Source organism: Fukomys damarensis, unplaced genomic scaffold, assembly GCF_012274545.1.
Source record: "Fukomys damarensis isolate Sample0158 unplaced genomic scaffold, DMR_v1.0_HiC HiC_scaffold_31, whole genome shotgun sequence".
Classification (NCBI taxonomy): Eukaryota; Metazoa; Chordata; class Mammalia; order Rodentia; family Bathyergidae; genus Fukomys; species Fukomys damarensis.
Genome location: NW_022900943.1, coordinates 24,680,647 through 24,693,957, shown reverse-complemented (window position 1 = coordinate 24,693,957; position 13,311 = coordinate 24,680,647). Strand labels below are relative to the sequence as shown.

The 13,311-nt window shown below is 34.3% G+C and overlaps 1 protein-coding gene across 5 annotated transcripts in view; it reads right to left on the bottom strand.

The window, feature by feature from the left end:
• Window positions 1–13,311, bottom strand: part of Vps13a (vacuolar protein sorting 13 homolog A) — a 228,418-nt gene that overhangs the window by 157,682 nt on the left and 57,425 nt on the right. For all 5 annotated transcript variants that reach the window (XR_004514896.1, XR_004514897.1, XM_033757746.1 and 2 more), the window contains exons 24-26: window positions 12,685–12,766; window positions 9,784–9,938; window positions 9,274–9,430 (exon numbers count right to left, since the gene is read on the bottom strand). Coding sequence is in view for 3 of the 5 variants with exons in the window: in XM_033757746.1 (XP_033613637.1) it covers window positions 9,274–9,430; window positions 9,784–9,938; window positions 12,685–12,766 (394 nt within the window). In the remaining 2 variants the exon portion in view is untranslated. The remainder of the gene's footprint in view (window positions 1–9,273; window positions 9,431–9,783; window positions 9,939–12,684; window positions 12,767–13,311) is intronic.

The window sequence follows — 13,311 nt, the reverse complement described above, 5'->3', positions numbered from 1 at the left end:
GAACAAAGAGTTGGTTCTTCGAAAGAATTAAGAAAATTGACAAACCCTTAGCCAAACTTATCAAAAAAAAAAAAAAAAAAGGAAAGAAGAGGCCCAAATCCATGCAATTAGAAATGAAAAGGGTGAAAGTACAACAGATTCAGCAGAAATCCAGAGGATCATCAATACCTACTTCAAAAGCCTACATGCCAATAAGATGGAAGACAGAAGAAATGGACAGATTTCTAGATACATATGAATTACCAAATTTGAATGAAGAAGACCTAAAAATTCTAAACAAACCAATATTAATGAAGCTGAAATATTTGGTTTTTTGAAAAGGGTGAAAGTACAACAGATTCAGCAGAAATCCAGAGGATCATCAATACCTACTTCAAAAGCCTACATGCCAATAAGATGGAAGACAGAAGAAATGGACAGATTTCTAGATACATATGAATTACCAAATTTGAATGAAGAAGACCTAAAAATTCTAAACAAACCAATATTAATGAAGCTGAAATATTTGGTTTTTGTTTTGTTTTGTTTTGTTTTTGAGACAGGGTCTCACAATGTAGTTCAGCCTGACCTGGAACTCACTATTTTGCCCAGGCTGGTCTGGAACTCAGAGTGATTCTCTTGCCTCAGCCTCCCGAGTGCTGGGATTACAGGCATGCGCCACCACACCTGGCAGTGAAACTGAAATCTTAACGAAAACCTTGCCAACACAGAAAAGCCTGGGTCATGACGGCTTCACTGTTGAATTCTACAAGACATTTGCCACTATTATTTAAACTTTTCACTGAAATGGAAAGCAATACTCCCAAATTCATTCCTAGAAGCAAGCATCACCTCCATCCCCAAAGCAGAGAAAGACCCAACTGAGTAAGAGAACTACAGGCCAATGTCCCTCGTGAATATAGATGCAGAAGTCCTCAATAAGATACTGGCAAACAATGCAGAAAATCATCAAGAATATCATATACTCTGACCAAGTGGGATTCATTCCAGGGATGCAGGGATGGTTCAACATATGCAAATCAATAGAGCCAAGGACAAAAACTGTTATGATCACCTCAACAGAAGCACAAAAAGTGTTTGACAAAATCCAACACCCAGCCATGATAAAAACTATTCAGAAAATTGGAATAGGTAGTCTTTATCTCAATCTGATAAAAGCCATCTGTGAAAAACCAACAGCCAACATCATCCTAAATGGTCACAAACTGAAAACCTTCATGCTAAAATCAGGAACAAAATAAGGATATCCACTATTACCACTTCTGTTCGATACAGTTCTGGAAACATCAGAGACAGTAAGAGACAACAGAAAGAAAAAAAAGGAAGATATTAAATGAAGAAGTTAAACTGTCATTATCTGCAGATGACATGATACGATATAGAAAAGCCCAAGAAATTCACCATAAATTTCCTAGACTTAATAACCAAATTCAGTATAGTAGCTGAATAGAAGGTCAACAAAAAAATCAATAGCCTTCCTGTACATGAATGACAGACTCGCCAAGACAGAAACTGGAGAAACAACTCCTTTCACAATAGCATCCAAAAATTTAAATACCTAGGGGTCAATCTAAGGAAAGAAATGAAAAATCTATACCCTGCAAACTACACCACTGTGAACATGGAGATTGAAGATATATCAGAAAATAGAAAGATATCCTTGCTCCTGGGTAGGAAAAGCCAATATAGTGAAAATGGCCATACTCCCAAAACTGCTATGTAAATTCAATGCAATCCCAACTGAAATTCCAACAGCATATTTCACAGAAGTAGACACAACAATCCAAAAATTCATTTGGAACTAGAAGAGAACTACAATAGCAAAAGCAGTTCTAGGCACAAAGACAAGGTAGGGGGTGTATCACAATCCCCAAGTTGAAACTATACTACAAAGCTACTATAATAAAACAGCATGGTATTGGCAAAGAAATAGACCCAGGGATCAATGGAACAGATTAGAAGATGCAGAAAGAACTCCAGACATACTCAACTACCTCATCTTTGACAGAAGGAGTCAAACACCTTCACTGGAGGAAAGACAGCCTCTTTAATAAATGGTGCTAGAAAAATTGGGTTTCAACTTGCCAAAGATTAAAACTAGACCTATATCTATCACGATGCACTAATCTAAAATTGGAATGGATCAAAGACCTAAATATTAAAATAGAAGCACTACAATTGCTGGAAAAGAGGTTATGCAGATCTTTAAAACACTGGCACAAGAAAAGACTTTACGAACAAAACATCAGCGGCACAGGAACCAGTACAAAGAATCAACAACAGGGATCTCATCCTATTAAAAAGAGAAACCACCAACAGAATGAAGAGACAACCCACAATTTGGGAAAAATTTTTACCAGCACTTCCTCAGACGAATGTCTATAATCTAGAATACATAAAGAGGCTTTAAAAAAAAAAATCAAACCTCCCAAATTTAAGACCCAATCCAAAAATGGGCATCTGAAATGAAAAAAAATTTCTCAGATAAGTATAAACAGCAAATAAACATAAGAAAAAAATGTTCAACATCACTAGTCATTCAAGAGATGCAAATGAAAACAACACTGAGATTCCACCTCACTCCAGAAAGAATGGCTGCTCTCAAGAAACCACTAACAAATGCTGGCAGAGTTGTGGGGGAAAAAGGAACCCTTCTCCACTGCTAGTGGGAGTGCAGACTGGTGCAACCACTGTGGAAATCAACATGGAGATACCTCAAAGAACTAGAATTAAAGGTTTGATTTTACCCAGATATTCCCCTGCTGGGTATCTTCCCAAAAGAATGAATATCGTCATGCCACAGGGATTATATGCGCACCCATGTTTATAACAGCACAGTTTGCAATAGCTAAATCTTAAAAACAGCCCAAATGCTCATCATGTGGTCATATGGGAACAGCAGATACATTCTCTTGGACTACTTGATCTGGGTTCCCACCAATGTGGGGGAAGAGGCCTGACTCAGTAGGTTTTATTTTCTCTCTCTCTATTTCCCTAGTTTCTTCAATTAAAACATCCAGAGTAACACTATTTTCTTTTCTTATTTGCTACTTTCTCCCACTTTTAAAATTCTTTGCAAGTTTTTTGTTTGCTATATTCTGAACTCTCTCAGTTATGCCTAATTTCTTTGGCATTAACCTTCTGTCCTCTCTACTCTATTCCTTTTGGCCTTCCTTGTCTTACTCTGTCTCCCTTTACTTCTTCTCCATTATATAGGTGGATAAATATATCAACAGGTTTCCTCAATCACAAAGTAGAACTCTCTCCTCCTATAGCTTGTCATTGTTCCCATAAATACCTTAAGATTCTCAACACTAACCCTTTAATCCACCTACAAGTCCTCCAACAGACTCTGACACCCTAATTTTTTTTTCTCCTATCTACTCTCCTTCTACTGACTTAGACTCCTCTGCCACACACACCTCCATCTCTTCCTTTCATTTCTCTTTCCATATTGCAGACTAACAGCTAATATCCATAGAATAAAGGTTGGAAAGAGTACTGATAAAGGGTAAAAGTGTAAATGCAAAGTTCATCATCCATAAGTGATGTATCATTGGATCTGTTTATCTTGTGTAAACAGTAATAATTCCTTCCTCAAAACACAGTGCCAGGATCCAAACCACTTAAATAGCTGATAGGGTAAATACTATTTGTAGACACATAAACCTGAATAACATCACTGGAAAGGAGCGTTTAACTAAGAAACCTTTTTATGAACTGTAATCTCTCACCCTAGTGGACTCCAACTTTCAGCACCAAACACACACACACACACGCACGCACACACGCAAATATTGGGGGGGCACAAAAGGCTCACGAGGTCTTTCAAAGCAAATCCAGGGCTCACTGAAGAAACCAAACAACAGTGGTGGAGCTTTGTGAACTGATAAGAGGTAAAGAAACTTGGTAAACTCAAAGAAGATATAACCCGTAATTTCATGGAATTATCATACAAAATAATCAATGTGGTTATGGGAGAAACAAAAAATTAAAAGAGCTGACCATAATGGTCAAAAATGCATGACCATCTTACCAAAGATATATAGACTCCACAAAAATGTATCAAACAGAAATATCAGATATAAAAAATTGTATAGAATTCATAAAATGTAGAAATGATCACTGTGAAGACAGGGTTTCTGAAATCAAGGACAAAATGACACATGATGATGAATTACTAAGAGGAGCCTTAAAAATGTAGAGAATAAAAAATAAATTCATCCAACAGTTACTAGATAATGCTAAGAAGACCAACCTAAAGCTAACTGGAATTAGAAAGAAACTACAAGGCAACACACATGGAAAAAAAATTTAGGAAATCATAGTAGAAAATTTTCCAAGTATGAGGGAAGATTTCAACATATCGGTAGGTGAAGTTTACAGAACACAAACCTCTACAATGAAAACAGAAGCTTCCCATGACACAACTTACTCAAGATTCAAGGTGTCCAACAAAAACAAAAATAAAACACACCGAATCTTAAAAGCTGTCACAAAAAAGCAAAAACAAAAAAACATTTAAAATTAGCCATTAATTATAGCAGACTTCTCAATAAGGACAACTTTTAAAGAGCCTGGAGTTAAGTGTTTCAAATCCTAAAAGCAAATATCTTTCAACCCAGTTTAAAATACCCAGTAAAATTTCAATACAGATGAAGAAATAATGACATTGAATGAAAAAGGACACTCAAGAGATTTACTAATACCAAACCAGTACTCCAGAAAATATTCAAAACTATCCAAGCCAGAGATGACAAAGCCAACAAAGTAAAAAATCCCGATGGAATTAATCAAAGCAAGGTGAACAAAGATAAAAAAATACAAAAAATAAAAATGGAGTCATTAATAGAAAAAGAATGCAATGTTAGGAATAAATCACTATCTTCCCATAATAATTCTTAATGTTAATGGCCTCAACTCCCCAATTAAAAGACACAGATTAGGAGACTGGACTGAAAACTTTCTGTTGCATTCAAGAAACACATCTATCTGAAAAGATACTCATAGACTAAAAATAAAAAAGTACAACACCAATATTTTATGTACAGGGAGCCTGAAAATAAGCAGAGGTAGCAGTTTTACTCTCACAGTAAACTTCAACCTAACAAAGAAAGTAACTACGTACTAGTTAAGGAAACAATACACCAGGAAGATATAACACTTGTAAATATGTATGCATGGAATACTGAAGATATAACACTTGTAAATATGCATGCATGGAATACTGGAGCACATATCTTCATAAAATAAACACTGCTGGGACATAAAAGATCAAATAAACACCAAAAGAATCACAGTGGCTGGCCTCAATATCAATATTCCACTTTCATAAAGAGGCAGATCAATTGAAAAAATAATAATAAAGAAATCTCAGGGCTGAACCATACTTTTGAATCAATAGACATAATAGATACCTACCATGTTCTACTCTATAACAACAGGATACACATTTTTCTCAGCAGCACATAGAGATTTCTCCAAATTAGACAATATACTACTCCACAAAGGCTGCTTAAATAAATTTAAAAAAATCTGAAATCACCCCATATTTATTATCAGACCACTATGTACTGAAACTAAAAATCACAGAAGAAACCACAAAAAATTTATAGATTTTCTGTGGAAAACCTGGAAACCTAGTAACACACTTCTGAACACACCACAATCACAGAAGAAATCAAGCAAAACAAAATTTCTGGAACCAAATGACAAGGCCAATACAACACACCAGACCAATGAGACAAAAGGAAAGAGATACTAAGATGGAAGCTTGATGCAAGCAATGTTCACATTACAAAAACACAGAAAGTTCAAATAAATAACCTAATGATGAACCTCAAGATACCTGAAAACAACAACAATCCAAACCCAAACCAAGTTTAAGGAGGGAAATCATAAAGATCAGAGCAGAAATTAATGAAATTCCAACTGAAAAATCACTAAGAAGTATCAATGAATCAAAGAGCTTGTTTTTTGAAAAACTAAAATATTTAAACCCTGAGCCAAACTTACCATAAGAGAAAAAACTCACAGAAATAAAATTAGAAATGAAAAAGGTGAAATAACAATGGATCACTGAAATCCACAAGATAATTACTATGAAAAACTGGAAAATCATAAAGAAATGGAGATTCCTATACTCACATTATCTAAACTAAACCAAGAGGATTTAAAAATTCTTACAGCCTAATCATAAGCAAGGAAACAAAAACATTAATAAAATACCTATCAATTTAAGAAAAGATTCAGATCTGATGGATTCACCGCTGAATGCTACATCCTTTAAGGATGTTATAACACCAACAATCCTCAAATTCCTCAAGGAAACTGAAAGAGAGGGAGTGCTTCTTTCTGGAAGCCAACATCACTTTGATCCCAAAATAAGACAAGAACTAACTAAAAAGGAAAACTACCAGCTAATCTCTTTCATGAACAAAGCAAAAATTCTCAGTAATATATTGACAAAGAGAATGCAATAAATCATCAAAATGATCATATATCAAGACCAAGCAGGTTTCAACCCAGATTTGCAAAGATAATTCAACATACACAAATCATTAAATGTAATATATCACACAAACAGAAGAAATTACATGATCAGATCAACCAATGCATAAAAGACTGACAAAATTCAACCCCATTCATGATTTTAAAAATCCTGAAGAAATGGCCTTACCTGACTCTGATTAAAGACATTTATGACAAACCAATGGTTAATATTATATTAAGTAGGGAAAAATTAAAAGCTTTCTCAAATCAGGATCAAACAAAGATGCCTACCATCACTTCTGTTCAATATGGTTTTTGAACATTCACCAGAGCAATCAGGTGAGAGAAATAAAAAGTATAGGAAAGAAAAATGTCAAATTATTATTATTTTCAGATGACACGATCCTCCATTTAGCAGACCCAAAAAATTCCACCAAAGGACTTTGAATTATAACCAATTACACCAATGCAGGATACAAAATAAACACGTGAAAATCAATAGTGTTCCTATACACCAATAATGAACTGAAAAAGAAATTAAGAAAACAAAAGTACTCGTATTGTATTATTCCAAGTATATTACATGCTGAAAAAGGTGAAAATATGGAGACAGTTAAAAAGATCAGTGCCTGCCAAGGGCCATAAGCGAGAAAGTAATGAATAGATGAAGCAGAGATTTTTAGCATTGACAAAACTACTCTGTGTAAGTATGAATACCTGCCACTGACTTCTGTCCAAACAAATAAAATATATAACACAAAGAGTGAACTGTAATGTAAACCACGGACTTGGGGTGAGAGTGATGTGTCAATGAAGGTTCTGTAACAAATATACTGCTCTGAGGGGGTGAAGGGAGGGCAGGGACAAGGGGAAAAGATGAGAACCAAGACTTGTCATGTAGAGGTACAAGATCCCAACAATGAATGTAACTGTACTGTATCCCTAAAATGTACCAATAAACTCAATTAAAGCTGAAAACAAAAATGAAAAAACAAAAACAAAAACAAATACACTGCTCTGGTGGGACATGCTAACACAGGGGAAGGTTACGCATGTGTGGTTGTAGGTGGTTCAAGGGAAATCTCTGTACCATCTATTCAACTGTCCCGTGTATCCGAAGCAGCTCTAAAACATAGACTATTAAAAATACTTAACGTTATCTCTACTTATAGATAATATGGCTATGCTACGAAGAAGTTTAATGAAACTAACTACTGAATAGTTGTAAAATTCCCTTTACCACTGGAATTATCTTTCAATCAAAAAAAATTAAATTTAGAGAAATATAAACAGCACCCACCTAAATGCCTAACACAAAAATACTTTCTTAGGTATATACACGATAACTCTGGAAAATAAAGGGTTTGTGGTGGGAAGAATACTGAGAATATATTGCCTCTCATACAGCAAAATGGACTGAAGAAGTTATTACAGTCAAATGGAAATTATCCTGAATTACCCACTGTCCGATCTAATTACATGATTTTTAATATGTAAAAGGACTTCTGCTGTCTGTAACAGTAATCTGCTTTGTTTAGTTCAAAATTAACAGACATCAGAGGCACTGACCATGAAGTGGGACATCAGGCCTTATCCCTAATCTTGAACACCCACTTCCTGTGTACTAAGAATAGACAGCTGGATGAATCTTGAGGTTAACTCCCTAACTACAAGGAACTGTTACATCTGGGTTAAAGTTAACTGTCTTATTATTGTAATTTGCACATGAGTAATGTGTACTGAGGAAAAGAAATGTAACCACTTGAATGAGATCACAGCTGTAAAACCTGTAAAAGACAAAGCTGCAACCCAGTATGAGGTTGATCGCTGGCACTCCCTTTTTTAGTGTGATTCGACCTTTGCTGGCAAAATAAACATTATTTTACTTCCATGCAGCTCATCTCTATGTGTGTGTCACTTGCCAATTCCGTCCACCACAGGTAATAGGTGAAGGATATTAGAGATGGCAGTATAATGGTCTAACACTCCACAATGCTTCTGAGATGTACGGAGCTACAGTGCAAGGACCAACAGAGACTTCTACAAATTAATGACAGCATTAACTAACTGGCAGCAAGGAAACATACTTAAACCACATGCAAATGCCTGAATAAGGAAATAGATCCTCCTCTAGAATGTACATAAAGGAACTCTTGCTGACACCTTGATTTTTATTCCAGTGAGACCTCTGTGTGACTTTTGCTCCAAAAACTATAACTTGTACAAGAAACTAAATATGTGGCAGACTGTTATAGCAGTAGTAAGAAATTAATTTAGCATTCCAATATTCAGTGTAGACTTAAAATTTAATCCTAATGAATTTTCCTTAATGAAAAAAACAATCTTCATTTTTCTCTGTCTACCATTCCCTGACTTCCAACAATAAGATAAAAGTTTAAAACTAATTCTGCTTTGGTTTAGATGTGGTTTCTCGTAAGAGTTCATGTATTGGAAACCTGGTCCTCAGTGTGGTGGTAGAACCTTTAAGAGTTGGAGTGTAGTGGAAAATAATGAGGTCACCAAGGACACTGCCCTTGGGGGATACAGTTAGTTTCCATGAAGAGTAATTACAAAAGAGTAAGCCAGACCCCTGCATCACTTTCTGGTATTCTGTCTCACCATGTGATCTCTTTGACATACACTCCTGCCATGATGCCATCCACCAAGAAGTTCTCACCAGAGGCCAGATAAATGGCCAGATAAATGGAGCTCCATTTGAAGTGTCGGCTTCTAAAACAATGAAATTAATTTGTCTATTTTTTAAAAACTAGAGATTCTTACCAAAGAATTCTGGACACTTTAAGCAGAACTCTTTCAAAAAGGCATTTGCCTTCAAATCAAATGTTCTAATTTCAACTTCCATGCCTGACCTTAAAACATCAATTTCTACAACAGGTAGTTCACAATCCCCTTCAAGGTGATAAAACTGAATCAAAACCTGCAGAATGAGAAAAAAGGAAGTACCATTATGTTAAACAAAAACATGTTTACACACATGGTGATTATATTTATGGCTATATGATCGATGCAAATTAAAAATTTAAGCGTAATTTTCATACCCCACCACATATATACTATTTTTTCAGAAAATATGTATATGTACAACACATCATCTAAACTCCTATTTCTTGACTAAGGAAGTTAATCTTCAAGAAATGGTATGAGAGTGAATCACAGCAAGTCTGCAATAGCCTTTAATCAGAATGAAAACAATGCCTACTAGCAATGAGACTATATAAATACAATACAAACAGCAGAAATAGCAAATGATTTCAATAACATAGTACATACCTCTTCTACTTCAAATCGTATTTTGAACTGAGTCAAATTTACCAGGCAGTCTTGCTTTTGTAACTTTCTTTGTTGAATACTTTTAACTCTAGTTGGAACCTGAGGAGGTACTTCCAGGGGACTACATGGTGCATCAAAAAATTCCTCCTCTGAGTCTAAATTTAATAGAAGATTGTTTTAAGTCGAAAATACAAAATGAATATTTAAAAATTTTAAATAAATATAAACAAAATACTAAAATACTAAAGGTCTATTTTAAAATTTAATATAAACAAGAAGTAAAATGAATTACTTTTGTACAAATAACATTCTTGATAATAGGTATAGAAAATTTTAAAATGTAATCTTCAGCTTAAAAAACTGTCCATCTTTTAAAATCATTAGTTTATTTTAAAATTATGTAAGAAAAATCTCCATTAAATAACAATACCAATGATTATCTATGCTTACTCTACCTGGAGAGTATAACAGAATTCAGATATAAACTCTGAAATATTAGCAAGAGTCGTTTTGTGTGATTTCAGGTACCCACAGATAACAACAGCCTGAAAATATTAATGAAAAACCTCTGAAATCTATAATTTAAAACAAAACAGAAAATTTTAAATTGTATGCCATTCTCAGTACCATGATGAGATTTTGTCTTACCCCTGGACATGTATTATATCTGTCAGTATACTGCAGGGGCAAAATAAGGTCCCCTTTGCTCTCCAAAAGCTTCCAGGTTTTCAGGAATAAACTAACAATAGATAACAGTAAAAAAGATACTGGGCCGGGGATTTAGCTCAGTGGTTTGGTGGCCTGCCTTGCAAGTGCAAGGCCCCGAGTTCAATTCCTGGTACCAAAAAAATAAAAGATGAAGATACTTCTAAATGTACAGAGGGAAGAACCACAAGATAGCAGTTAACAAAATAATCCAGTGAGGTCTAGATATTTATATTCCCTTCTTAATAAGAGACACAGAGATGGGAATGTGACAGTTTGAATGGCAGTAAATAATTTTAAGTAAATGAATGAGACCCATGCTCAGTAAGTACAGTAATCCTCTTTGGGAACTCAATGGGCCAACAAGATGGATAACAGCTTGTGACAAATTCTACCATGATTACATTCCTTAATCTTCCCTTCTGCACATTAGAATTTAGTTAATCAACACTCAGAAGAGATTATATAATTATGTTCTTCTTTGACAGGTCTGGTCTTTGACTAGAATCACAGAAAAGCCTCTTCCAGCATCTGCTGCTCTCCAGTGGTCTTTAATTTAAAATAATTAGCATGGCAGGGTACCACATTTGGGATGAAATCCCTAGACTCCTTCTGTATTCACAGTGCACGCACTACCTATCCATTAGTCATTTATGCACTGTTGATGTGTTTGTGTTCAGCTAACACTTAATTACTTAACAATGGCCCAAACGCCTAAGAGCAGTGGTACTTGGAGTTCAGATACACCAAATAAAAATAATAGTGAATCCTTTCAAGTGAAATGTTGCTAAAACCTACACTGAGAATGAATCTATCCATGAAACTATGAAAGAAAAAAAAAACACCTCATATTTTGGTATCATACCACACACTACAAACATTATAGACACAATGTAAGATAGTGCTTAGTTAAAGCAAAAATTTCAATGAATTTTATCACAGGGAAATATTCAGAGGAAAGAACACAGGATTAATAATGTTGGGTACTATGGAAATTTCAGGTATTCGCTTAGAACATACTCTCCATGGATAAAGGAGGCAACTATAAAATGAAATACCACTCTGTATTTCCAAAACGTATATTAAAAAGGATAGAAAAATGGAAAAGCAGTCCAGTTAACCAGTCTAGAAACCACTTAAACCATTAAAAATAGATTAAAGGAAACTAAAATAAATCAAGTATAGCGACAATAACCTTAAAAACAATATCTCCTGTCACAAAAGAAAACCATCCTAGAAAGTGAGACCAACACAGCACTCTGTTAAGCTTCTAAGTCTTAAAAATACAGACATATTTTTCTTTCTTGCCAATGTAGCCACATAAACAAACCAGATGTCCAATATCAGAATATTTGTAAGTTTTAAAAATGTGAATGTAGGCATTAACACAATTTATCCCTTTGGTAAAGAAGACTGCATATTTTGGAAGTTTTACTATAGCAAAATTCTCCAAATAACTAAATGCCTCATTATAAATTAGACTTCTACAAAGTTACATTTTTTTTTTTTTAGCTCTGAGCTCATAAATTCTATTAAAGGAATTTTAGTTAAAATGACATGATAATATACAAATATATACTACTCTCTGAAATTTTTCAAATGACTGTAGGAGACCAGACTATGCCAGGTCAAATCATGTCTTTTTAGCATACAGATTATACTGGGTTGATTATTTTGAGAGACTGCATTCACAAAAGAAGCTCTAAAGACAGAATATATGTTTCTCTTTGGAAAGGATATTAAAATTTATAAGGAAAATTTATGTACCTTTGTAAAGATGTCACCCTCGGTTTACCAGGAAATGACTCTAACCCCATAACATTCTTATCAAAGGAGATGGTGGGGACTTTATACTACATAACCTTAACTTTGTTTCTGCTACTTTCCCTGGTTACTTTCCCCCTAAAGTATTTGCCCTGCATGTAGACGCTCCAAACTCCTTTTTCTTTGTTTAACCCAAAGAAGAAAAGAAATCCAAGTTTGTTTTGAGTTATTCATCTGAGTACCTTATATGAAATATAAATGTTAATAAAATTGATTGCTCATTAATCTTTTGTTGACAGAGAATCCAGAGGCTAAAAGGAAAAGATATTTCTCCTCTACATGGTCATCTGAAGAAAATATGCCTCAAAATGTTAAGTTATTTGTATTATATACATAGAGTAAGAAAAATTTCCTTAAGTATGTGCATTTTACCATCTTCAGAAATAGATGGACGTTCCAAAAGGGGAATTATTTTCTGTGATATCTGTGATGTTCCCAAAGAAGATGTTTGAATCTGCAAGAAAAATAATTCATTGTCAATTTTAAAAAAGACTTCTAGTCAAAGTTGTTAAAACAATTTTGACAAAAAGTTGCTCACTCTGAAGTTTTTCGAAGAAATTAGTACTAAGAAGAGTAAACTGTAATATGCTGATTTAAAGAAATGTTTTTTTGTTATTTTAAAGCTAAATATAAAGTGTAAAACCGTTTTAATAATTTTCCTGATGAAGTGAACATAGTACTAAATCTTAGATATATTGTAACTTAACATTTTACTAAACAAGGAAATCACCAGTACTAAATCTTAGATATACTGTAACTTAACATTTTACTAAACAAGGAAATCACCTGCAGACATCCATGAGGAATCACAAATTTATGAAGATATTTCAATAAATTAACTTTTTTATTGTTTTGAGAAACATATAAAAACAGATGATGCAGATGAAAGAAAAACACCACTGGAACTTCCGCCCAGACCAAGAAACAAAACAGGACCATAACCTTCCTAGAAGAACCTTACATGCTCCTCCTTGATTATATTCTTTACCACTGATCATG